Genomic DNA, 26,556 nt, shown 5'->3' with positions numbered 1-26,556 from the left:
GGCCGGAGGTGCTGCCCGGTGGGATGTTCAGTGATGTGGAGACGGCGGCTCCTTCCCGGCCGCTCATCGGCAGGCACCGGGAGCTGAATGGCCTCTTGGAGGGTTACGGCACTTCACGAGGAGCACATGAATGACCCAGGGTGGTAAAAAAAAAGGCATACTCCCCCCCTCCCCCACGGAGCCGTAGCGATAAGAAAGGGAGAGTTAACGCGCTGCCTGCTTCCAGCTAGAAAGTGTTCTTCTTGGACTGTTCCGACCGAGAAAGGCCGGAACCCCCTCACTAAGAGGCCAAAGCAAACGCAGGTAAACGGGGTCCGTTTTCACCTCTGCACCTCCCCGCGCGTCCCGCCCGGCTTTTGGAGCCTGCTGCTCCTGAGCACAAGGTGCTGCGTTTCAGAGCCTGGTTTCACTGCAGCTGCAGCCGAGTACCGGGATGCCTCAATTCCAGCTAGCTTGCCTCTCACTCCTTTCTTTTATTTTTTTTTTTCAGTCGAGTTTTAATGCCTCCTTAGAAAAGATAAGTTCATTTTTGCACACCTTGGGGTGGTGTGTTCATTTTCTGCCCAAGAAATGGATCTTCATTCGGATTTTGTACATCTTGATTTATTCTTGGCTTATAGTTTGAAGTGGGTGCTCTTCTAAAAGGATTTATGCATAGGTTCACTATTTTTGTAGTTATGGTTTATATGATAAGCTTTTTATATTTAAAATCAATATGTAATCCTGTGGAGGAGCTTATCCTCTAAAACCCCATTTGTAAATCTATTTTAGCTTTGTTACACCGCGCAGCCACAGTATTCCATAGATTGATTAGGTTCAGCAGCAGAATCCTATCAAATGGCCTGCTCTGATGATGATGCAAACTCTTTCAGGATTGCTAGTTGACTGGAACTAAAGATAAGACCTGACTGCAATCCCCCAATGTGCTCTTTACAAAACTAGTGTTAATTTTCATCAAAGTGCCAGGCTTATTTATTATAGTGGCAAGGTTGAAGGTTTTACTACGAGAACTTTCGACCATTTCTATTAAAGCATTTCTATGGGAACTGGACGTCTGTTTGCTCAAAGTAATTATCAGTTTAAGCAGTGGGGAGAAAAAAAAGACAATATGAAGTCAATGAAGATGAGTAATTGAAAACATTTCTACTTCAATGTGAATTTAGCAAACTCTGTCATTTTAAACTGCCCATCGCGAGTGGTGGCACGGGGGTTTTAGCTTTCAACACTTTTAGCTCATATACAGCCTCAGAGCTTAATCCTATTTTTGTCCAGAGTGTAGCTTTTATAACAGTATTATTCTGAAATCTTCAAATTAATCACAGCCCATATTGTAGCTTCCCAGAGCTGCAGTCAGCCTGGGTAACTATATATGACAGGTGTTATAGGTAATCCTGGCTTAAAAGGCACAACAGGTAGGAATCAAACTTGAACACAGTTGCTTTTTTAAACATAGGGATGTTTCCTAAAACTGCTGCCCAGCAGTATTTTGTTGGATAAAACAAAATTGCAAGGTAGTCACCTATAAAATGTTATTTAAATACTTAGAGTCAGTTACCCTTTTAAGCAATTGTTGCTTGACTCTTTATTTATTTTGGGGGGAGGAAAGGCAGACTCCTTTCCTAGAAACGGAAGTCAAATTGCAAGGGAATAGTTCTGCCAGCAGGTTTTCCCAAGGCATATTTCAAACATTTATAATAAGCAAATGTGTAAAAAACAACCAAAAAACCCCAAACAAATACACAGTTCTGTTTCATGAAATCCTAATAGGACGGTATTTACTTCACAGGGCTATAAGATGAAGCAACAAAACCTGTAGCACTTAGGAAGGGACTTAACAGGGAAAAATAGTGAGAAACTGAGCAAAACATTTACTGAAATATTCTGACTTGTTTGCTCTTTCAAAAGCTAAAGTTGCTGCTGCAACTGGAGAACAAGGGATGAACAAACAAACAAACAAAAAGCTTTAAAAATAAGAAGTGAAAACCATCAAAATTGCAAAAAAAAAAAAAAAGTCCAGGTAGAGACGATGGATTTCAAATCCTTTTTCATCCAGAGCTCCGTGTGCCCAGATGTGCTGGAGGAGCCAGAGTCCCAGCACAATTCCCAGCTGAAGCCAGGGAAAAGTTTACCTGAAAGTTGGGAACCACGTCTGGGGGGAAGCAAAGACCCCTGAAACCCTCTGCCATGTCTCTTTCTCTCCTTTTCTGTCTGGCTTGCTGCCGTGGCCCTTTTCAGGGCCTTTTCAGTGTTGTCATGCTGAGATCTCATTGCGTGTGAGGGGCTTTATTTGTGGGGCAAAACGCTGCGGTTTGGGGAAGTTCTGGCTCACGGAGTGGCAGAGCAGTGTGTTTTACAGGGGGTGAAGTGGAGGAGCTTTGCCCAAAAGGAGCAGAAGGGGAAGCAGCAGTGCAAATCTGGAGGCTGCTCCAAGAAGTAGCACCTAAAAGGCTGCTACCCGAATTAAAGCAGCTTTGTGGCAGGAAAAAAATGGCTTGGATTACCAGTAATTTTAGCTGCTAACTCCACCTCTAATCTGTGTACACTTCAAAAAATTATTCCCTTAGCAAGGGTAGAGGGGAAAGGACACATTAAAAAAAAAAAAAAAAGAAAATGAGAAAGGAAAAGGAGGAGAAAAATTAGAAAAATAAAGACTCGGGGGAAGTTTGGGCAGTGCCCTGGCAGGCCGGTGCTGCGGGAAGGGCTCCGGTGCCTGCGGGACGCGGCCGTGCGCGCTCGCTGCTCCAGTGCCTGCTGCACACGCGTGTGCCGTGGGTTCCCCCGCCTGCTGCTTTTCCCGGGGCTCCTCGTGGGCCCGGGCAGACGGCGAGGAGGGCGCGATAAAAGCGGTTCCACATTCCTGCCTTTCTGCCGCTCTTCCAACCTTCATTGCATGATGATGCATCTAATTTTTAATTTGTAAATACAAGGCTGAATTCCCTCTAGCACCACTTGCTTTCATAAAGCTTCTGAGCAGTTTGCTGTCTTGAATAAATTTGGCTTTGGAGGGGGGTCAGGGGGATTTGAACCACCGCATTCTTGCGGGGTTTGTGAAGATTCACATGGTAACCGGTGGGGGAGCATTGTTCGGCTTATCTGAATAAGCACCAGCCATGTGAGTTTTAACATGATCGCCCAGGGCAATGGAGAGCACGGGTGGGTGGGGGAGAAAGCCAAAAGGACTGCACCCTCTCTCCCCTTCGCCTTCGGGAAGCGCGGCCGGGAGGAGGAGGACAGCGCCGGGCCGCTGGCGATGGCTTCTCCCGGTGCTTGGGTTTTTTTTTTTTTTGGAGCCGGTGTCCTCTTTCCCTCCCGCTCCTCAATTGTCCTGCTATCTCCCTCATAATCTACTGCTCCTGCTTTTCATTGTTTACCTTCTTAATGAGGGAGGCGGGGAAGGCTGGGGCTTGACTGACAGCGACAAGCCCTCACGGTCTGGCTGCAGAGCCCGAGGCTGCGGGCGGCCCCGGGGGCTGCGCCGGGCCGGGCCGGGCCGCGGCCAGAGGAATCCCTTTGGGAATAGCGATACTGCCCATCCGCCGCTGGCTGCCAGCGCCGGGGCTGGAGGGGCCCCGCGATATTCTGTAGCAAGTGTATTTTTACTTCAAAGTGGGAAATGCTAATTAAGCGATACCTGCCTTTAAAGTTACTGTGGAGCATATGGTGCGCAGTGTGAGATTCCTGCAGCCGCTGGGAGCGGGCGAGGAGCGCGCAGAGAGGAGCCGGGCTGCGGGAAGCGGGCATTCCTCCGGGAGGCAAACCTGGCAGTGGCCGTGCCCGCCAGCGGACACAGGCGTGGGGAAAAACAAAACAAATCTTACATTGAAAAGGGAAAAAAAAAAAAAAAAAAGAAAAAAAAAAAAAAAAGGAAATAAACTCCCACCCAAACAACCCCAAAATCGCTGCTCAGCTCCCCCAAGCCAAGGAGGGCGAAACGCCGCCGGGCTGCGCTTGTCCCCGCTGTAGCCTCGCTGGGGAGAGAGGCCGGGGCCAGGCTAGGCTGCGCTGGGCTCTACCGGGCTGGGGCAGGCTGCATTGGGCTGTACTGAGCCAGGCCGGGCCGGGCCGAGCTGTGCCAGGCTGCGTTGGGCCGGGCCGGGCCGGGCCGCAGCGGGCGCGGGTTCCGCGGGCTTGGCTGTGCCGGGCACCGGCGGCCGCCGCTCTCACCGCTGCTCTTGTTGTGCTTCTCCTGCAGACTGGCAGAAGACCGAGGCGCAGAAGAGGCGAGAGCAGCTCTTGCTGGACGAACTCGTAATTCTCGTTAACAAACGGGACGCGCTGGTCAGGGACCTGGACGCCCAAGAGAAGCAGTGAGTCGGGCAAAGGGGAAGGGGGTCCCCGCCGAGCCGCCACGGTCCCCACGGAAAGTTTGGTCCGAGTCCGGGGGCGCCGCGGCCGTGGAGGGGAGCGGGGCCGGCGCCCGTCCCGCGCAGCCCCTCCTCACCCGCCTCCCGCCGCCTCTTTCCGCAGGGCCGAGGAAGAGGACGAGCATTTGGAGAGGACCCTCGAGCAAAACAAAGGCAAGATGGCCAAGAAGGAAGAGAAATGCGTTCTCCAGTGAGCGGCCTTCCCGCGGCGGCAGCGAAATCGCAGCACGGCTTTCTTACGTTCTTAAAATGCCGACATGAGACTGGGAAAAAAAAAAAAAAGAAAAAGATGTTTTGAAAAAAAATTAAACTTCTTTCCATTTTCTTAGGCCAGATCTAGGCTGCGCCGGGCCCTACTCCGTTGTTTTTTTGTTTTCCGTTCAAGCGAACTCGCGTTGTCCCATGATTTCCTTGTGGGCTCAGCTCTCCTTCCGAAAGCGTTGGACATAGAATCTCCGAGACCCCTGGCGTGCGGGCGATGCCGGAGATGGGCGGAAGGAGGAGAAGAAATAGTCTGTCCTGGTTTCTGGAGCTGGAGGAGGGCTGAGTTTTGAAATAAAAATGTTTTTGTCGTAATAGGATTAGAGAGGAGGATATAGGAAAAAAAAATCATTGGGAATGGTTTCATCTAGTCCTGCCATATGTAATACTTAATAAGCTACCTACATTTTATAGTTAGGTCAGATCCACCCCAGTTATTATTAAAAATGTGCTGTATTTACCAGTGGTTTATTACATCAGTTTTACATTTCCCCGGGAGTAGAGCCGAGCTGCTCTGGTTTACTCGGGGGACTTCTCCCCCAGAGCTGGCACAAATCCCTGGGAGCGGCTGCGGGCGGAGTGGGGCAGCCCAGGGCAGAGACCGGCCCGGCCCAGGACAGCGCGACACTTCCCACCCGCGTCCTCCCGCGGATGGACCGGACCGGACCGGACCTGCTCCGCGTTATTTATTGCGCCCGGCCGCGTTCCCCTCCGCACCCCGCCCCGTCCGTGTGCCCCCAAGCGTGTCCCGCGCTCGCATCGTCCCTTCGTGGAGCTCGTCTCGTTTATTTATTACAACACCGAGTCATATATAAAATTTTCAATAAAACCCGAATCTTTCTTACCGTAACAGCCGCTTTCCTCTTTACCTGCGAATTTCCCTTCACCCCTCCCGCCTTCGGTCGGCCAGGGAGGGGGCTCGAGGGGCGGGAAGGGCCCGATCCCGGCGGGAGGGGCAGCGGGACTCCGCGCCCCAGGCCGCCCCGGCCACCGCCGCTTCGCCAACGCAACGAAACGCACCGCACGGAAAAGTTTTCGTTCGATTTTAATAAAATGCAACTCGGGGAGGGGGAGGTAAAACTTTTCCCCGTGGGGCCGATGCCGCCCGCCAGCGGCGTGGGGGATGCGCGGCCAAAGCGCGGCCGCGGGCGCGCAAGGAGCGCAGCCGGGGGAGCGGAGCGGCCGAGGGAGCCTGGACCCTGCGGGGTCGCAACAGCGCCGGCGGCTCCAGGCGCGACCGCGGCCCGCTCCGCGCTGCGCCCTGCCGCTCTCGCCGAAAGGAGTCCCCCTTTGGGAGGAGGGAAGCGCCCGGGTTTGTGCGAGCGGCCGCCGGTGCCGCGGGATTTACCGGCCTGGGAAACCGGGGGCTGCCCCAGGGCCCGCAAGTGGATTTGGCCCCATGCGAAGTTTGGGAAGATGCGCGGAACACCCCAGCGCCGAGGGGGCTGGGGCAGCGGGCTCCACCGTGCTCTTCTGCCCTCCCGTAAAAATACAGGAGCTGAGGACGGCAGGAAACACACTCCGAGGGTTCCGCGGCTGCGGAGCGCGGCGGAGGCTCGGGAGGGGAGAGGGGCAAAGCCCGCGGCGCTGCCTGCCCGGCCGGGAGCTGCTGAGCCCCGGAGCTCAGTGGGGCTGCCCTGGGGGCGAGGGGGGCCGCGGGCGAGCATCGTCTCCTCCTGGGAAGGCCGGTGTTCGCCTGGCTTTTACAGAGGAAAAAGTAACTCAGTCTCTGTGCTGAGGGCAAAATAAGTGTGTGTCCCCCGTGTTTCGCCCCCAGCCCGGCACACCGGCCGCAGGAGGCCCCCGGACCGAAATGCCCCTGCCCTTCGTCGCGCAGCCCGGCCCCCTGCCCACCCGCGGCTCCCGCCCTGCCGCCGACCTTACCTGGGCACAGCGGGGAGGGCGCCGGCTCCGTCCGGCGGAGCGAGCGGGGGATCGGAGTGGCCGGGACCGTCACCTCGGGGGGGGTGGCGAGCCCTGCACCCGCCCTGCCCGCAGCCCCCGGCCGAGCCTGCGGGGAGGCGCCCGCAATTGGGGATTGGGTGACGGCGGGAGCTGCGGGAGGCTCGGTGGGGCATGGATACCCCCTGGTGTGGGGGGGGAAGCCTCGGGGGGGGCTGCTGCCCGCCAGGACCGGGGCTGCCCCGGCGGGGAAAAGTGATGGGAAGGCGGCGGGGGCCGGGGGAGCAGAGCCCGAGCCAGGAACTGCCCCGTAGGACTGGGGCAAAACGGGGGAGAGGGGCTGGAAGGGGGGAGAACTGTCCCCGCAAACTCTTCCTCCTCCCTCCTCCTGCCTTTGCTTTTTTGTGAATGGGCCGCGGCGCCTTTGTTAGGGGGAAAAGTGCCCATGTCTCTGACTTTTGCGGGAGTGCGGAGGAGCTTGCTAACCTCCTTCGCTCTACTCATCGGCTCCCTCCCGCCCGGCTTAGACAGTTCTCTTCTCGCACAGGAAAAAGATTTGAAAAGAAGGGGAAAAAACTCCAGCAATAACAAAATAAAATGGGGAGGAAAGTCTTCCCCCCGGGAGACCGCGCTCCGATCGGGGCCGGCGGGCAGCGCCTTTGAACATTAGCTCGCTTTCAGCTCCACTGCAATTAGAGGGAGTTGATTTGGGGAGACCAACAAAAGCCGCGCACCGGAGCCTCTTCAGAGGTCCGGGGCCGCTCCGCCGCCTGCGCGGCCGCCGCGCCCCGACCCCGCCGCCCCGAGCCAAGAGCGGGGCCCCGCGAAGCGGCGCGGAGGGCCCGGTGTCACTTCGCCCCTGTCCCCGCCGCTCCCGGGCGGTCCCCGTCCGCTCCTCCCCGCGGCGCGTAGCAGCCCCTAAATTCGGGACACGGGAGGAAAGGTGCGGTCGCTGTAGTTTTATTGCGATTTTAAAGCACAAAGTTTGCGAGAGCCCGCGGGCATCGGGATGGGGGGGCCGCGACACCGCCTCCCCTCCCCAGGAGCGCCCTCCGTGCCGGCGAAGGCGGCGCCCGAAACTTTTCCTGCGGTCTCCCCGGGCGGCAGGGACGCGGAGGACGGCGCGGAGCGGCGTGGGGGGCATCCCGAGGGAGGGGGCAGAGCTGCGCGGGCGCGGAGCGGCCCTCCCTCTTCCGCACTTCTCCAGCAATTCCCACCACCCGCCCTCTCTGCGGAGGTTGCGCGGGGCCCTGCGTGCCCGCCCCCTGCGCCCCTGGCTCCGCCGGCCGGCACTCCGCGGCGCCGGGCTCGGTGCGCGGGGGAGCGCGGAGCGGCGCGGGGCGGTGCGGAGGAGCCGTCGCCCCGCGCTGCCATTGCCCGGGCGGCTGTCAGTCAGGCGGGGAGCGGCCGGGGATTGGCGCCGGGCTGGTTACGCAGTTGCTTTGCGCGCACATACAAGGGTAGGGCCGGGGGTAGGTGATCAATCCTCATCAGGGCCGCGGCTCCATCGCCCCGACAGCGCGGGCCGCCGGCAAGGTAACGCGGGGTACCCCGACAAGTCGGGAGTGCGCGGCTCGGCTTCGGGCAGCGCCCCCCCGGCCCCCTCCCCAGCCCGCCTCTCACCTGCCTGCCCCCCTCGCTCCCTCCCTCCCTCCCTCCCTCCCTCCCTCCCCCCGCCGCGCCCCCTCCGCGCCCCCCGCCCGCTCCGCCCCGCGCTGCCCCGCGCAGCCCCCGCCGCCGCCGTCGGGCGGGCGCTCAGTCGCTCCGCAGGTGGCCGCGCAGGTGAGGCGGGCGGGGGCGGCGGGCACCGCGCTCACCGACGGGACGGGCGGCGGCGGCGCCGGGACGGAGCGTAGCGGCCCCGCGGCACCGTGGGCAGGGGTGGTGAGCACGGCTGGGCCGGGGCTGCCTCGGGATTTTTTTTCTTCCCTCTCTTCTCTTTTTCACTTTTATTTCCCTCCTCTTCCCGTCTCTCCCCGGGACGGGCCCGCTCCGCCGTGTCCCCGACAAAGTTATGCAACGCCGGGTCCCGGCGCTACCACCCGCCCTGCGCCCGGCCCCGGCCTAGGGGAGCACCGGGAACCCCGCCCGGCACCCACGGCCCCGCGGGTCCCCCCCATTGCCCCGGCCGGGGGAGCCGTGTCGGAGAGCGGGGGCTGCCCCAGGGGCTCGACGGGGCCGCCCGGGGTCTCTCCGCTCCTTCCTCCGCTCCGCGTTTATCTGCGGCATTTTGCCCCAAACCCGGGCGCTGCCGCGTCTCTCCCGTCGCGTCCCCCCCGCCGGAGCCCCCGGGCGGGCCCCGCCGCCGTCCCGTCCCGGCTGCCCGCGCTGTCGGCTGCCGGCGCGCTCTTTTTTCCTTTTCCCCTTTTTAACTCTTATCCATTTCTAATTAAAACGTCCCCGTCTGCTCGCTTTTAAATTAATTATACTTCCCTCCTCTGATACCTCCTTTTGATTCCTAATCCAATTATCTTTTTAAATAATTGCTTTATCTCTCCCGATCGCCGGGCACTGTTGCCTCTCGGCACTTGAGCGCGACTCGCCTTCGTTTAAAATAAAATAAAATAATAAAATTAACAATCGGAAGCCGCCCGCGCGGAGCCCCCGCGCCGGGTGGGCGCAGCCCCGCGGGAGCCCCGGGCAGGACTCGGGCGGCCGAAGCCTCACCCGCTTCTCTCCGCTCTCTCCCCAGGCGCTCCGGCCTCGCCTCTGCGCGGGGAAGAATTCCGCCTGTTTCTCGATCCTCGTTGTTATTTTGATTTTTTTTTTTTCCTCCTTCGTTTTTATTTTTCTCTCACTTCACCTGCTATCTCTCGAGGACCTCGTGGCGGTGACAGCAGGACTGAACGAAAAAACTCCTTTCACGCCGACTTTGAGCTCCGTTTTAAAATTGTCGTTGGCTTTAATTTTTTTTTTTTTTTTGCCTCTTATTTGGGGATTTTTTCGGGGGCTCTTTTTGTCAGTTTTTTTTTCCTTTCATTTCCCCCTTCCCCACCCCGTACGTTCGGTTTGATTTTGATTTTTTTTTTTCCTGCCGGACTTTGGAGGAAAACTGCCCGGCTTCTAGCATGATGTCTTACCTCAAACAGCCCCCTTACGGCATGAATGGGCTGGGGCTCACGGGCCCCGCCATGGACCTGCTGCATCCCTCCGTGGGGTATCCGGGTGAGTGCCGCGCACCGCGGCCCCCAGTCAGCGGAGGGGGAAACTTCCTTCCATCCGTGCGGGTTTGGAGGAGCTGGTGGGGCCGTACGGCTGAGGGTGGGTGGTGGGCTGGTTGTTTGCCTGCACCCCTGCCTGTGGACCTTGGGGTCCAGCTGAATTTCCCCCCTTCTCCCGGTGTGTCTTCGTTTTCCCAGGGATTTTTAAAGATAAAGAAGTTTCAAATTGAACAACAACCCAAAAAAAGTAATTAATTTCGGCACAACGAAATCTCCCCATAGCTCCCGCTGGAGCCGGGCCTGACCCTTGCCCAGCCCTGTGTCCCTCGCCCTGCCCTCAGCGGGACGGGCTCCGGCCGCCCTGGGTGTGCGGGGTCGCTGCCGCCCTTGGGGCGCGCCTCAGGCCCCTGTCCCGGGACACCGGGGCTCCCCCCGTGCCGGAGCGTGCGGGAGGTGCGCGGGGGCCCAGCGTGACCGGCGTGGTGCTGCTCATCCCGCAGCCACCCCGCGGAAGCAGCGGCGGGAGCGCACCACCTTCACCCGCTCGCAGCTGGACGTGCTGGAGGCGCTCTTTGCCAAGACCCGCTACCCGGACATCTTCATGCGGGAGGAGGTCGCCCTGAAGATCAACCTGCCCGAGTCCCGAGTCCAGGTACCGGACCTGCGTGGGGGAATCCTGCACCACCGTGGGATGGGGCAGGCGCTGCTCAGACCGGCTGCTCCATCCACACTCATCCCTCTTTCCTTGGGACAGGGATGCATGTGAGCTCCCATCTGCTTGTCTGTCCCACTGTGGGGACATTCAGCCAAAGAGGGAGCATTTATCTTTATTTTTTATTCTCTTGTATTAGTTTTATTTTTATTTATATTTTTCTGTCACCCTCCACCTGCTCCAGGGTATAGCACCCCTACCACCTGGGTGCTTCCCAGAGGTTATTCCCTTTGGGCACTGGTCACTGGATACCCAGGAGGGTGGGATATGCAGGCAGCATCCAACACAGGATCTGTCCCCTAAATCCATATTTTGTCACTGTGCCGGGGATATGCAGGAGTTGGGACACCACAGCCTTTGGTCCTGGCCATCCTTGCCTTTGGCAGGCCGTGGGGTGGCCGGGCTGCGGGCCAGGGGTGGGATTATATCTGGGGTGTGAGGGGTGCGCGGTGTTAGTGGATACTGGGAGAACTGGTGCCAAGGCGAGGGTGGCTGGGTGCTCGCAGCCCCTTCTGGGGCCGTCCGGGCCCCTGCTCAGCCCGCCACGCTCCTTGCTCCCCTGCGCCCCGTTTTCTCCCTGCAGGTCTGGTTCAAGAACCGCCGCGCCAAGTGCCGGCAGCAGCAGCAGAGCGGCGGCGGGGCCAAGAGCCGTCCGGCCAAGAAGAAATCGTCGCCCGCTCGGGAGAGCTCGGGCTCGGAGAGCAGCGGGCAGTTCACGCCGCCGGCAGCGGCCTCCAGCTCCGCCTCGTCTTCCTCCTCCAGCTCGGCCTCCTCAGCCCCGGTGGGCGCCCCGGCCTCCCTCAGCACCCCGGCGTCATCCATCTGGAGCCCGGCTTCCATCTCTCCCGGCGCGGCGCCCGCGGGGGTGACGGTGCCCGAGCCGCTGCCGCCGGCCGCCGCCTCCTGCATGCAGCGGGCCGGCCCCGCCGCCTCGGCCGCCTCCGCCTCCTACCCCGTGTCCTACAGCCAGGGCGGGGGGTACGGCCAGGGCTACCCCGCGCCGCCCTCCTCGTCCTACTTCGGGGGCGTGGATTGCAGCTCCTACCTGGCGCCCATGCACTCCCACCACCACCCGCACCAGCTCAGCCCCATGGGGCCCTCCTCGGTGCCGGGCCACCACCACCACCACCCCCTGAGCCAGAGCTCGGGCCACCACCACCATCACCACCATCACCACCACCACCAAGGCTACGGCGGCACAGGGCTGCCCTTCAACTCCTCCGACTGCCTGGACTACAAGGAGCCCGCCGCTGCCGCCGCCGCCTCCTGGAAGCTCAACTTCAACTCCCCCGACTGCCTTGACTACAAGGACCAGGCGTCCTGGCGCTTCCAGGTCTTGTGAGGGACCGGTCACCATCCCCCCAAGCTGCCACTGCCCCCACCCGGGGGCTCCCCACCGCCTCCTGGGCAGGACTCTGGGCTCTTCCTCCTCCTCCTCCTCCTCCTCCTCCCTCTTCGTTAGCAGTGGCGATGTCCTGGGGAGGTCCTGCCGCCCCCATCTCTACTGACTGATATTTATTTGCTTCCTGCACCACTCCACCAGGTTTATTATAATTATTATTTTTTTAAACGCAACAGAAGAGGAGTTTAAAAAAAAAAAAAAAGAAAATTAAAAAGCCAAGCGTGTCCCCTGCTGCCCCCCGGGCAGAGGCGCAGGCTGGCTCCTGCCCTGCCAGTGCCCCCCAGCTTTGTGCGGGGACCCTCAGCCCCTGCGGGTGTGGAATTCCCGGCTCGCCAGTCCTGTACAGCCTCTTGCCGCGGGGAGCGGCGGGAATGATGTAAATACTCGGTCCGTTCCAGTGACCACGATTATTTTTAGTTGATGCTGTTGGGTTGGCATTTATCTAGAGTCTAACATGGAACAGAACGTTAAAAAAAAATCATCTTTTTAAATTTCGATTTTCTTCCCTAAAAAACGAATCTTTCCCGGTCTCATGTCCTCCGTCCATCCTCGAGGGCTCCGCACAAGCTTGGCTGTGCTGTCCTGGGGCTGAGGGTGAGGGGGGCATGGAAGCAGCCACGGGAGGTGTCCAGAAGGGAGGCAAAGGGGGAGGGAGGAAAGGCTGCCCAGCTGCTCTGCAACCTGCAGACCAAAAAAACCCAAAACTTTTGGAAAAAAAAAATAAAAGGAAACAAACAAACAAAAAGCTGCAAAAAAAAGTTTTGGTTTATTTTTTGGAGGGAGGGTTGCAGGGATAAGCAGCTCTGGTTTGGGGCTGGGGAGGGGGGGCGCACGGCTTTTCGGAGTGTGTTTTTCGGTTTGGTTTTCGTTTTGGTTGTTTCGAGCCCCTTGTGTCGGTCGGTGCGTTGTGGCGGGTCGGGGCTGCAGCCCCGCGTTCCTGCCTCCCCCGCCTGGGCTGGCGCTTCCCGCAGCTTTGCCCCGCAGCGGGGACAGGGACAGTGTACGTGTGACTTTTGATGCCGTAACCCCTTCGACTGTAAGGCAACCCCCCTCCTTTCTTCCCGCCCACCCCAATAAAATCTAAACTAATAAATGTAGTGGTGTCGTGTCCTCCTTCCTCCCTACTGCCTCCTCTTCCTCATAAAACTTCCCTGGGGGGAGTGAGGAGCAGGGAAATATTTCCTGGGGGGTCCCAGCAGGTGGGGGATGTGTGTGATGTGTCTGTGATGAGTTTGCGAGCGCTCTGAGGGGGGACCCACCGCCGCCTCTGCAGGTGCGGGCTGGGATCCCACTCCCACGTTAATTGGCGCTTAATTGGTTGCGGATTTATTGGTGCCCCGTGGTGCCGAAGGGACGCACGACCGATGCCCGAAACTGCGATTTCCCCTCAGGGTCGGCGGCGTAGCCGCCAAACTCGGGACCCACGGGCGGGCCCGGGTGCCGGCGCGAGGGACATCCAGCCGGACCTCTGTCCCTCTGTCCCTCTGTCCCTCTGTCCCTCTGTCCCTCAGCGCGTGTTCAGCACCGGCGCTCCCAGCCCCGACTCCCGGCCGTGCCATCCTCAGCCGCTGTCGGCCGCGGTCCAGCCAAGGAAGACAGGGAGATGAATTTTTTTCTCGTGACAATCTCTCCCTCTTTTTTCCCCCCTAGAGCTTCGCTTCAGTTGTTGGAAGCTGCCTGTTGGTGCTGGGGCTGTTCCTGCTTGCACAGGACCGCGGATGTGTGGATCCGCGGGGTCCCTGCTCCCCTGCTTGGGGCATTGATGCGCTGCTCGGGGAGCAGCCCCAAATCCCCATCCTGCTCCCCGTGGTCCTGCAGTCGTGCTCAATGCACCTGGAAGCTCCGGGGCTGTGCCGTGTGTCCCCACCCCTGGTGTCCCCGCAGCCCCGGGCAGTGGGACCGCAGTGGGGTGAGAGGCGCCGATGCTCCCCGGGGCTGCTTTGGGGAGGGTTTCACATCCCCCCTCCCGCACCACCTGCCCCCGCCTTCCCGCTCCAGCATCCCGGTGCAGAGCGAACGGGGCTGACACTGCGATGCTGCGGCGGGAAAACAGCGGGATCAGCCCCAGGAGCCACGCGTGCCAGGGTCGTGGCCGTGGCAGAGCCCCGAGGCGGGGGTGGCCTCCCGCACCCATCGGGGCAACAGGGAGCTGTGGGAGGGCTCGAGGGACTGAGTCAATGTTAGGGGAGTTTTCTTTAAGTGGTTCTTTCCTTGTTGTCTCCTTCTGTGCATGTATATGGATAAAAGATATCTAAGTATTTTTTTAAAAGATATCTATACTTCTACTATAAAATAATTGTTCTCTTCTGCAATCACCAAAGTGTACAGGCACTTTGAGTGAGGGCCACATGTGCTGGTGCATCGGTCCATGCATCCCCAAGCCCTTCCTTTTAAAGGGGAAAAAGTTTTCACAGCCCTCCTGGGGCTGGGGGGAAAAAAAAAATCTGTGCTGGGCACAAAATTAACCCGAGTTGCCCTCCCAAATTTAGTGAGCACTTGAGAGAGAAGATCCAGCAGGTGTACAACACACAATCCCCTAGACACACTCCTCCTCTTTGAACAAAAATGATGCACACTTCATCATCCTTGTAAACTGTGTTCCACTATAACTCAGTAAGTGATGCTGAAAGACACAACTGAAAGGGGAGCCTGAATTTTGGTTTTGGTGACGTGGTCCTAAACCTCTTCCTTCAGTGCTCCCCAGTGGGGCTGGGCCAGGGCTCTGCTCTGGGATGTTGGACTCCAAGGGATGCTTCTGTGCTCCCACTTTCCCACCCGATTTAGGCATCAGGAATACCAGGTGCCACTGATCAGTGGTTCGTCCAGCAACTCCCATGCTGCAGTCTGGGCTTTTTCCTGTCCCACTCACACAGACCTGGAGCATGGTGTTGAAGCTGGCTGCTGAGCACAGGTGGTTTTGGAGCACAAGAGAAGACCTGGTCAGATCACACCAAATCATGGCTGTGCCCTCAATGCTCGGCTCCATTTGTTTAAATTTTTTTTCCAGTTGGTGCCAGCAGGGTGGGCAAGACTTGACTTCCCAGGTGGGTGTTGGTGGGTGAGCACAGGCTGGGAAGGGTCATGCCTGGGTTTGGGGGGGGGCAGCACCCTCCCTATTTTGCAAACCTCTCCCACTGTGGGCTACCTCAAGGCTGGCACAGGCACTGCCACCCCGAGCATGAGTCACAGCAGGTAAGGTGGCACGGCGCCTGGTGCCCGGCTCCAGGGGCAGGCACCAGCAGGATTGCCAAGCTTTTTAGGGCAACCCGGTTCTGAGAGCTACCTACTTGGCTCATGCCTCACCTCTCCAGCAAGAAGGCTGCTGGGTGCATGGCTACCATTATTATTTAATTTTTTTTTAATAGAACTCGCACTTGCTGCTGGAGCTGCCGGGGCCAGGGCTGCGGCCGCAGAGCCGAGGGCTGGCTCAGCCCTGCAGCTCCTGCCCCTGCCCGAGTGCCAGCAGCTGCCTCTGCAGGAGTGCCTGCTCCAAAGGCACCCACCTGGGGCTTTCCTGCCAGCAACTGAAGGGCCAGGATTTGGGGTGAGCAGGAGGAGGGACAGAGAGGAGAACATTCTCCAGCTTGGGCTGCCCTTAGCTTCTACGCTGGTGCTTCACAGACCTGGAATAATCCATGACCTATTTGCTGTTAGCAGAGCATTTGCTCTGGGTTGTGTCCCTGCTTTGCTGTTGAACCCCTGCATGTGGCAGGGAGCTGGGACAGGTGGTGATGGGAACAACCTTCGTGGGCCATGCAGAGGTGGGCAGATGTTGGACAGGGTTGCTGCTGGCTGGGGTGAGCAAGTCCTTTTGGATACAGGAACTCAAGCCATTATGGCTGAGCATGACTTAAACTATTAAAGAATTATAACTAAAAATTCTGTTGTAAGTTTCAGAAGTTGTGCCCACTAACATCACTTATTACAGTTATTTTGTAGGCAGCCTTCCTGGCAGGGAGCAGAGAAAACAGGTGATTATAGCTGAATAAGGAACCACTGGTTTGTGGTTTTCCCTGCGCTGACCTCTGTGTTAGCCAGTCACTGCTAATTCTTACACTTTAAGCAGCAATTAATGCACATAAAATCCCGTGTTGGTTCCAAACCTGTTTTGATTTTGTCAGTGAAAAGTCTGCAGGTGAACCTCCCAGAGGAGGAAGCTGCTGTACCAGAGAGTTCTCCTTTCATGTTGCACTGCCAAGCACAAAATGCTGTGGGGAAGGAGGAGGGTGAAAATGGTCACAGGGATGAAGCCTAAAGGGAAACATCTGCCTATTTCCAGTTAAACCCCTATCCAACACTTTTTTTTTCCTGGACAGACAGGACTTTTCCAAGAAAACCATGTGAGGATATTTTTTTATGAAAAACTGCAATTTTAGGAAACAGCATTCTGGACCTTATGTACATTTCTAGTATCACTTCCTGTATATTTTTAAGCTGAAATCCTCTTAGCATGCAAAGTAAATAGATTATGATATACTGAAGGATTAAGAATCACTGTCTGGTGTCAGATTAATCCCTCATATAGACCATCACTTGTACTGACAGAAATATGGCTGCAATTCAGCAAAATAGCTGTATGGCAGGGCCATGTGCTGCAGCTTCTTAGGCAGAACGAGCCCCTGTCACCGTGGTCCAGCGCCGTGCCATGTGTTCTCCAGAAATTCCACTTCAATCCGTGGGACATTTAAGGCACGCTCCTCTACAGCTCGGCCGTCACCACCTTGGCTCTGTGTGGGGAAGCGAGGCAGCAGCTGCTCTGTTCCAAAGCTCTCTGTATTTGTTTTTCCCTGTTGAGAGTACAAAACCCTGCGGGCTGCAGGCCCTTGGCTCCCTTCAAACCTCAAACCAAAGTGTCTCTTTCGAATACACGCGTGCAAAGGTGTAGATTGGGATGAAGTGCCAAAAGGGTGCAACCAAAATCACCCATCAGGCAGCAGAACTTTGACTCACAAAGAAAGTGAGTGTAAATATTTTAGAAAGAAAAAGAAAGTGAACTGTAAATATTTTATTTGGGTAAAAGCAGAATTTTTGTTAATGAAATTCTTCTAATGGCTTGTGGCTTTTGGTTTTTTATTTTTTTACATTGTGCCTTCATTTTCAGTCCACTGTACAGATTTGTTCACTGCATAAAACCAACTTCAAGAACCTTGCTGGCTTTGGGTTTCAACCACCCAGTGCTCCCCCAAAAGCTCAAGAATAACCCACACACGTGCCTATGACAGAGCACAAAACACCCGTGTCCATACACTCTGCACTCCATCAGGTGGCTGGAGGAAGGACTCACGATGATGCTCGCCCCTCTTCACTTCCAGAAAAAGACAGAGAGGGCTGGCACAGGTCCCCTTCTCAGTGCATTTTCTCTTTGTGGTTAGAGGAGGGAGATTAAAATCTGGACTCCAATGGAATGATGCTTAAGAGGCTCCGCATCTTTTTTTCAAGGCAAAATAATGGTTATTCAACTAAGATGATATATCTAGATATGAAAATTGAGAGCATTCTTTGAAAAATGCGGCTGACTGTGAAAGGCTGCTCTTTCACAGAGGTATCCTGAGTGAAGATCTTATCTGCTGGTATCTCAATAGGACGGTTTTCAGAGCCTTAAGTGGAAATTCAAATCTGCTTCCAAGCGAAGATTGTAAAAACATATAATGCATAGAGAATTACAGGCTTTTTCCTGAAAAGCTAATGGATTAATCCAAGAAACCCCACCAAATTTTTCTGCACCGAGTTTGTCCAGTAAATGAGGATCACCAATTACTCACTTTTTTGACACCTGTGATGCAAATGTCACCAAGTTGCCTTCCACATGCAAACACAGGACACTTCCTGTGTGGACATAACAATATGAACTCAGAAATAATTTGGAGGTCTAAGAACGGGATATTTTCTAAGCCTGGTGTTTTGTCATCTGCCAGTGGTCAGACCCTGGGCTGGCTGGAAGTTTGCTGAAGGACTTCCCATGAACTTCAGCACCTTGGTGAGGTTTCCTCTTCTCTGCTTTGGCAGCTCAGTCACACCAGCCCAAAGTGCACAATTTGGAGAGATCCACTGTCTCCAGTCTCCTGTGGAGGAAAGACAGACAGGATCAAGCAGGCTGCAGGGAGAGGCACTGGGGGATGGAAACATAGGAATCAAAATACCACCCCAATCCAGGGAGAAGAGACAATTGTAGACATTGTCCCACTTTGGCCTGGGGATGAAGGATGTAGCCCCAAAATGGTGAAGACTGGCTTATCATTCAAGGTAAGCCATTTCTCATCTGTTTTTAAGCCCCTTCACACCCCTCTGACCCTGCTGTTCTTGGGAAAACCAGGGGCTGCAGCTCCAGGGATTGTGCATGGTGTCCCCTGGGATGTGAGGGGCTGGCAGCCAAGGCTCCAGCCTGCCTTTGAGACCCCTCACCTGGTGCTTGGGAACTTAGTGGCAAAAGGGAAACTTTAGGTTTTTGTTACCTTTTAATTAAGCTGGGTTAATGCCCACATGTGGCCAGCCAGGTTTTAAAGTGGGGATGGCATTTAGCATTCCTCACACAATGCAAATGAGTGATTTAAGCACAAATCCCCATCCTGCACTCTGTGTCTGTGCGGGGTGGAAGCCTGAGCCCTCTGGGTTTTCAAAGGACATGGAGATGGGGAGAATGTGTGCCACCAGCAGAGGTTATTTCATAACCCGGGCTAGGGCTAGCGTGCCTGCGAAATGCATGAAATGCTTTGCCTTGGAAAGAGATGCAGTCTAGTGAGTCATTGCTTTCTTTTGAATTACAGATGAGTAGCCAGTCCTTCATGATGCAAAGAAAAAAACTAGGTGTGGAGCTGGAAACAAAGGGAAACGTGTGTTTGTCCCGTCTCAGAGGGCACAACACACTGGCTGGCGTGGGAAGAGGGGCTGGGCTTGGCCCCAGGAGGTGGCTGTGTCAGGCTGTAGGAGCACTGGTGAGGGTGCACAGGACTCCTGTGAGTGACTCCCTGGCTCCCTGACTTCAGGGAAGATTAAAAAAAAAAATCTCCTAACTCTTGAAGTTTCACAAGGAACCTTTACCAGAGCAGCAGCTCCATCTCATGGCATGTGCACTTCAGCACAGAGATAGAGATCTCCCTCCAAAACAGCATTCCCTCCATGACTTCCCTATTTCAGCATGGAGGGAGCAGTAAAAGTGCAATGGCTCCAAACAAGCTCTATATGGACACTGAGCTTCCAGCCCATGGCTTGGCTCTTCCCTTGCAGGGAGATGGTGAGAGGTGGCCCTGACAAAATACAAGCCCTTGAAAACCCTCAGAGGTATTTTGAAGATGATTTGAAAGTGTCCCTGATGTCCCACCTGAACCAGTGCTTGCATCCCAGACCCCCTCAGGTTATTCCAGTGCGGAAATGTGAAGCACAGCTTCACCACTGAGACTTCTGCTCAGTAAGGCACCTCTCCCTTCAGGGAGGTTATGAGGTGCCTTCCTTGGCAGCAGCCCTCATGGTGGGGCTGTGTGTATGTGCCTTGGGGTTTGGGTGGCTTCAAGCTTTCTGTGGGCTCTCTTTGCTCTCTGAATGACACCTGCTGGAGGCTTCAAAAACCATGGGTTTTTTTCCAGTAAAGCCCCGAGGAGCATCAGCGGCTGAAGGTAAGGAAGGGGTGGCTCTTTTGTCCCCAGAACTATGTCAGGGCCTTATGCAGAGGGGTTTCTGTGTGTGGTTGCTCTGGGACAAAGAGGGGCAGGTGAATGCAGGCTGGAAAAAGACCCCACAGCACGTGTGACCATGTAAGAGTTCAAGGCTGTTTGGGTAGGTCCCTGTTGCTCAAGGTGCAAGGTCCAGAGTGCATCAGGTGGGTATGTGACCTGGGTTTGTGATTTGTGATTTGTGCCTCTGTCTGGGGAGATGTGAACAAGAACCCAGCCCTGCAGACCTACCTACTTGCTTTTTAAAAAAATAAATACTTTTAAAAAATCCTATTTGCAAACCTCTCTGGTCACACTAAAGCAGACCTGGCAGTGTCGCGTGGGAAGCCTGTGATGTGGCACGAAGTTTGCAGAGGTGTTTAAAGTTAATCAAAGGCTGAAGAGTGGTAATGACTGGAATCCTCCTCTGATATGTGCACCTTTCTGCTGGAGCACCCCAGCAATAAAAGGTGCTGTGATAATTTGATGAGATCTGATTTTCACTGTGCAGGAAGAGGGAACAGGGACAGCCAGCACTGCAGTGCTGCTCCCTATGGTAAGGAGCTGCTGGTCCTCCAGAGAAGGAAAACATGAATATCCTGACAGGAGAGCATCTACTTGTGCCCTGGAGAGTTCAGATCGTGGGGTTTTCATGGTAATGATGTGGTCCCGCTCCAGCAGGCGAAGGGAGTGGTATGGGAAGGCACACCCTGTAATTGAAAAGCCACTAAGTCATCTCAGACCTGCAGGGATGGCAGGATGGAGGCAGTGGTTTGCTCTGTCTCCACAGGTCTGAGGCAGAGCAGAGGATCCTTCTACTCTCCTGGAGTGGGAAATACAGAGACACCTCTTCCCCGCGCTGCTGTACTGCTCCCAGGAGGCTACGCTTTTTCTCCTGGGATTATTCCCAAGGGCATGATGAAGGTGGGAAAGGACAAGAGTGGGAGAGAGGAGAATAAATGAAGAAGCCCCAGGAAATTATTTTAAACACCTGTTTTATTCAGATGAAGACTGCCTGGTACCAGGCTGCAGGAATGACTAGGAGGAAGGACGTGCCTGTTGCTAGGATCCATAGGTACCTTTTCACTGGGAATGCCTTGTTTCCCTTGAATAGCACAACATAAAACCATTCTGGGTGATAGACAATCCACTGAGTGATAATAGATTAAAATTATCACCTGGTAGCCTTTAGGAGCCATTGGCTTCAGCATCTTAAATTGCCTGGTAGATCACTCTCTGGTCCAGGATCAAGAGAGCCGTTGAGATTAACATTTTCCAAAGGGTCTTGTTTGTACCAAGGTAGGTGACCAAGGTGTTTGGAGCCTTGGTTTCACTGATCCAACTCTAGGTACTGCTACATGGAAACTCTGAACTAATCTACACAGTTGCTCAAGATCATCAAATCCCAGAATTACACAGAGCAGGAGGGGCCTCTGGGACCACCCTGCTCAGACCAGCAAGGCTGGGCTGGGTCTCAAGCACCATGGTCCTCCAAGCCACCCTAATCTCACCTCCAGGATGGAACATCAACACCAAATCCTGGCCACTCCAAATACTGAGGATGGGATGCTCACTTCTCACCTGATTCAGCCCTGTTGCCTGAGGAGCCATACCCACACAAGCCATGCACAGGGCAAGGAAAGCTGCAGGTTATCCTTGTTCCTCCACCATTTGTCCTCATCCCCACCTTTGTGCTCAGTGGTGGGATCCTCTGGCCAGCCCAAAACCAGTCTGGCAAAGCCACCTAAGACTGCACTTGTCCTACTGCCAGCTGAGAAAACCTCAGCAGCCCTTGCCCACCATCACCCTCCCACCACTGGGCTGCAGGCAGGACACAGGTGACCTGTGTTGGTGCTGAAGGGACACAAGGGACCCCCATGGTAGTACAGTCTTGCCTCTGAGCCACTACTAATGCTCTCCTCCAGAAAACAAACCTTGTTCAACAGCCTGAGCACTGCTTGGCTGTGTGACAGCCAGCTGCTCTGGCAGGTCACTGGGAACAGTTTGTTGCACGATCTCCACAGTTTCAGGGAGGAGAAGCTTCCTCATAGCTGAGAGCAGCAGCGAGTGAGGAGCTCATGTGCTGTGATGCACCTACAGAAGGCAGGCCCGTGTCAGGTCCATCCCTGACGAGGCCTCAGTGGCCACTCGTGCTGGGAACAGGTCACCCCTGGCTCCAGCCTTTCCCCAGCAAACTGGCAAAGGAGGGCAAAGCAAATCCTCCAGCTCTCAGCTGCAGGGATCTTCCTGCAGAATTGCCTGTGCAAGAAGGGCCGGGTTTTGGGTGTGCTCCCCTGGGGTGGCACCAAGCCCAGTATTGTGCGAGCTCCGGCTGAAGCAATGCGGGAAGTGGAGTCAGGGGGACGCCAGTCTGGGAGGCAGCGGGGTGAAAGGGGGACCTCAGGAATGGGCTGTCCACCATGCAGCAGGCTGCTGGTGGTGTCCAGGGAAGAGCTGCTGCTGGTGGGTTTGGGATGGATTTGGGATGTGTTGGACTAAAGCCACAGGTCGGTCCAGCTAAAAGGGTCTGGTCTGATTTGCTGGGTGCTGGTTCCCATGCTGGTACCCAGCTGCTGCAAGACTTCTGAATTTCCACATGCCATTAAAAGTCAGGACAAAATGCTGATGGAAATGTTTTCTTTATGGAAGCATAAAGTTAGTGTTACATGGATCGCTGTTCTTCTCCAAAAACCCTGGTGTGCACCAGAGGCTCCCCTTACCCTGCCAGCCATCTTCCTCTGCAGCCCAAAGCTGCTGCTTCCCTTCCCTGGGTCCAGAGCAGCTCAGATGGAAGTGCCCCATTTTCCTGTGCACAAGCAGCTCTGTGATGTGTGCTGAAATCAAAACACTACTCCCAGGTCACAGAAGTCACACTTTGACCCATCAGCTTTTAGCAACAGTGACCACTCAGTTGCAGTGACTTTCTGGAACCAAAGAATGCTTTAACCACTCCCCTGGGTAGGTCTAGGTCCTTAATGATGTGATGGCAAAGCTTTCTTCTGTGCATCATTCTCCTTATACAGCCTGAATGTTTGGGCTTTGTGGATTTCACTGTTATAGTCCAGAAATTTCAAATGAACTTCTCAGTTTATTAATTCAACTGCTTATATGAAGGCAAGAACATCTTCCACAGAGCTTGGGGAAGGAACAGTTAACTGCTGGCTAACCCTGCTGCAAAGCCAGGAATCCCCCCAATGTCTCCAGACCATCACTGCTGCAGTGCTTTACTTCACTCTGGGTCCTGAGGCCACCAAAATCATCCAAAGGCCAACTGAGAGGTCCTGTGAGATGAGGATTTCCCTCTGGTGCGACCCTGACGTGGTGAACTCTGGCACCTGGTCCCCAGCCTGTGCCCATCCTCCACCCAGTGCAAATGCACAGGGGCCTGCAGGAAGCTGCAGAGGTGGGGCCGCTGTGTGTTCTTCCTCAGTGCTTCAGGACTGGTAGAACAGCTCTTAGAGCACAATTTTACTTGGCACAGGCTGGTTTTGTAATGAAAGAAATAAATAAGTGCCATCCTGCTCTGCTGGAAGGTTGAAGTGTTTCTTTCAATTTTTTTTTTTTTAATGATCTGTTTGCACTGAGGCCAAACACTGAGTACTTTGGCCTCAAAAATAAAAGTTTAAACAGGAATTGTAATTGGGAGAAGGCTAAAACACAGGCACTCTTGTGCCTTCATTGGTGCTGCCATGAGTTATTTTATCATTTGTTTTATTTTATTTTCGTTTTTCCTGTAGTGTAGAACTGAGGCAGTGTGTTTGTGCTGCGTGCTGCTGACTCACCAGCTCCGGAGAGAGGCTCACCCTATATCTGTGCTCTCTGTGCATCCCCACTGACTCCCAACAACCTGGGATCCCAAACAGGCCAGGAGGGAATGTCCCCGTGGCAGATGAAGGACATGGGGGGCAGGGCAGGTTTCCCTTCTCCTCCTCTCCCCCTGCAGTGAGTTTCCTGCAGGCTGGAAGCCTGAGCTGGTAGAGGGACAAGGCCTGGAATGCTGGCAGTGTGGGAAGGGATGGACCACCTCCACTGGCAGCACCTCACAGTTAAATCAGTTCAGAGTTATATGGAAAAATAGGGAAGCATCTCACACCTTTTCCCTGCAATCTTCCTCTTGGAAGTGCCAAGCCAAGTGCTGGTTAGCTCGTGTAAGATAAACATGGCTGGACGATGAGAGCTTCATGTGCTGTGCTCAACACAAAGCAGCAGGTGAAGCCCTACTCTAGCAGAACCGTACAGGAGGATTTCTACCAATTCCAGCAAGAGCCCTGCAGGCAGACAGCTTGCATGGACAGGCTTGGGGAGTTTCAGGACGCTTCAAAATAGAGTAAATAATAATAAGCAGAAATAAAATAATAAATCAGAAATGCGTTACCTGCTCTGAAGGAACGGCTTTCATATTTCCTTCAAGAAAAAAAACAAACAAAAACACCCACCATGTTATTTACATTCCATTTAACTCACTGAAAAACCCAAACAAACAGAGGTATTACTTTCACTTTTTTGATAAAAAGCTATTTCATATCATGTTATTCAATGGATGAATTAAAATAGTTAATATATTGCATATACAAGTCTATACTCGTAGGATATGTATATTCCCTCAAACACCACAACAAGTTAAAGCAACCATGATTTTTGTGGATGAGGCGGTGTGGAGATGCAAGGCCAGCAGCACATCAGGGATCCCAGGTAGTCCTGAGCTGTTGCAGGACTGGGATGGGCAGGCTGGGACAATCGTGGCTGCAGCATGCTGCTCTCCCTGTGGTGGGGTAGCCCTGGGGTGGTGGGGCTGCCTGCCTGAGTGCTCACCTCTGTCTTGGGAGGGCTGTGTGCTGCCAGCTTGCTGCAGGAGCTGCTTCAGGATGAGGCTTCATGTTACAGCTTGAGCTGAATTAACAGCTGCCAACATCAAAAAGAAGTCCTGCTGCAGGCAGTGTCCTTCTGCCCCTTGCTTGGTGCTGTCTGTGGTGTCTTCTAATCCCCACATAGGGCAGGTTGGTTCATGGGATGGACAAAAGCCCATGGGAGAGAAAACCAACAGCTTTTTTGGGTTGAGTTAATGTGCTGTCAGCTCCCTGCATGGTCCCAAGAATGTGAGTAGACGAAGGTGGCGAGGGGGAAGCAGGACTGACCTGCTGTGGCAGTGGCAAGTTCAGCTTCACTGCAAGCTGGAAGTGTATCTATAACTGGCTTGTTTGAAATAATCTCTTTCAGCTGTGGCTGTAGGAACCACCTGGCGTCCCCGTGGCTGGAGACTGGCTCTGTTCCTACCTACCTGTCTGTACAGTGACGGGACACCCGGACAGGGCAGGAGATAAAAATCCTTGTCTCACCCCTTGTGCAAACACTCTGACCTATCCCTGCCTGACTTCCTTCATGGGACAGCTCTTTAACCATGACCTTCTCGTGCTGGCCTGCTCCTCTGCTGGACTGCTGCACTCCCTGGGCTCTGCTGTGATGGGAATGCCAAGTGCTGCCAAAGCAAGGCAGCCGCCCTCGCTTCCTCCAGAGCGCCGCAGGAACCGTGTGTGCTGCTGCTGCTGCCCCAGCCATGGAAGCGGGCAGGCTCTGCGGCTGCTGCTGGCTCCTGCACAGAGTAACAGAGCCACAACAGCTGGGACTAACAAAGCCTGCCTGTCTGTGTTAAATCAGGGATACTGCTGCAAGATAAGGAGATTCAGGTGATTGGTTGACTTATTCTACTTTCCATGAGCCAGTAGCTGAGTCCTCCCTGATAGGAATACACAAACCGAGCTCATGCTGCAATGCCTTGTTTTTTCTCCTGGACCCAAATGAATGTTCAAGATATGAATTACCAATATTTCTAGCTTCATCCCCCTGTGCATATTTAAAAAAGGCTTGTTCACTTACCTTCCTGGCTGCTGGAAAAGGTTTTCTTGATCAGGGAGGTGGTGTGGCCACCCGCTCCAGGCTCAGTGTCCTCTGCTTGTCTGCGGCTGGTGGGTCTTGGAAAACAAAACAGAAGTGATAGAAGGGGAGGGAGCAATGCCTGCAGAGCTGGGGAGACAGTGTAGAGCAGAGTAAAGCTGTTCTGTTTGTTTTCTATCTTTTCAAGTGTACAGCAGCTTGTGTAATTTCCTGGCTACAAACTGCAGCTCTTTTCCATCAGATGCCAGTAGGTTTGTTGACTGAGCGTCACTAGGATCGCTCATTTGGCCGTGCAGTCGCTCCAGCACTGTCCTGTCATTCAAAGACGAGGTATAAAGCTGGTGGTGTTTTGAGTAATTACAGTTTTGTTAAGCAGGACAGGCTGAGGACATGTAACACACATAGCAGGCACCAGGCACTGCTGGCAGCCCTGCACGGAGGAAGTTGGGCAGATGCCAGGAGAGGAGGATATCAGACTCAAAATACAGCACTGATTTTCTGAAATTTTTGTCTCTACACCACTTTCATCACTGAAATCCAAGTTGTGAAGGAGGTGCAGGGAGGAAAGCATCAACTATGTCTTATGGAAGATGCAGATTAATTTGTTGGGGTTTTTTTTTGGGGGGGGTTTTTTTGGTTTTGCTAGTCTTGGTTTCTTCAGCCATCATTAATGTCTGCTTACACAGCCATGTGGAAAGGCAATCCATTCCCAGTGCAGTGGAACTGGAAACCTGGAGGCCTCATTGTGCCATCTTGGCTTGCTGACTGGCTGCTTGTCCTGCCATCCACAACCTGCCAGGCACCCGGTAAAGTCCAAGGGAGCATCGCTTTCATCAAGAACGACTCAAGTAGAGAAATTATACTAAACATCCAATGCCAGGCCAACTAGGAACTCTTTTGGGAGGATTCTCATCATCTGGGTAGCTTTTCCTCCTCAGTGGATGTAGTCATGTTTGACTCAAGTAGTGTTTTACTCTAGGGTGGCTTTCAGCTATGACAGCAGTGTAGCTGTGAGAATAAAAATGTGAACGCTTTTGTGCAATAACCAATTTCTTCTCTGCCACAGTGCAAAATCTCATTTAGCTTTGATAATACAAATAATACATTCCAGACATAAAAAGCCCTTTATTACTGATGAGAACATAAATAATTAAAGAAAAAGCTGAGATTTTCCCCATGGTCTTGTCTTCCCACTACTAGCCAGAAGATAGCTATG

General features: G+C 54.6%; 3 protein-coding genes across 15 annotated transcripts in view; 2 read left to right on the top strand and 1 right to left on the bottom strand.

The window, feature by feature from the left end:
- EHBP1 (EH domain binding protein 1) overlaps positions 1-5,475 on the top strand; it is a 205,539-nt gene extending 200,064 nt beyond the window's left edge. For all 12 annotated transcript variants that reach the window (XM_036380064.2, XM_036380063.2, XM_036380060.2 and 9 more), the window contains 2 exons: positions 4,193-4,307; positions 4,468-5,475. In XM_036380064.2, coding sequence (XP_036235957.1) covers positions 4,193-4,307; positions 4,468-4,558 — 206 coding nt within the window. In that variant the 3' untranslated portion in view covers positions 4,559-5,475. The remainder of the gene's footprint in view (positions 1-4,192; positions 4,308-4,467) is intronic.
- A 3,956-nt stretch (positions 5,476-9,431) lies between these two features.
- On the top strand, positions 9,432-12,899 carry OTX1 (orthodenticle homeobox 1). Its single transcript, XM_036380423.2, has 3 exons — positions 9,432-9,692; positions 10,189-10,340; positions 10,984-12,899. The coding sequence occupies exons 1-3, from the start codon at positions 9,596-9,598 to the stop codon at positions 11,740-11,742; spliced, it is 1,008 nt and encodes a 335-aa protein (XP_036236316.1). The 5' UTR covers positions 9,432-9,595; the 3' UTR covers positions 11,743-12,899.
- Positions 12,900-16,792: 3,893 nt separating this feature from the next.
- WDPCP (WD repeat containing planar cell polarity effector) overlaps positions 16,793-26,556 on the bottom strand; it is a 148,089-nt gene continuing 138,325 nt past the window's right edge. For both annotated transcript variants that reach the window (XM_036379544.1, XM_036379545.1), the window contains 3 exons: positions 25,323-25,417; positions 23,824-23,852; positions 16,793-17,864 (listed from right to left, as the gene is read on the bottom strand). In XM_036379544.1, the coding sequence (XP_036235437.1) occupies positions 17,814-17,864; positions 23,824-23,852; positions 25,323-25,417 (175 nt within the window). In that variant the 3' untranslated portion in view covers positions 16,793-17,813. The remainder of the gene's footprint in view (positions 17,865-23,823; positions 23,853-25,322; positions 25,418-26,556) is intronic.

Source organism: Molothrus ater, chromosome 3 (assembly GCF_012460135.2).
Source record: "Molothrus ater isolate BHLD 08-10-18 breed brown headed cowbird chromosome 3, BPBGC_Mater_1.1, whole genome shotgun sequence".
NCBI classification, from domain to species: domain Eukaryota; kingdom Metazoa; phylum Chordata; class Aves; order Passeriformes; family Icteridae; genus Molothrus; species Molothrus ater.
The sequence above is the reverse complement of the archived record's forward strand: the minus strand, read 5'-3'. Positions and strand labels throughout refer to the sequence as shown.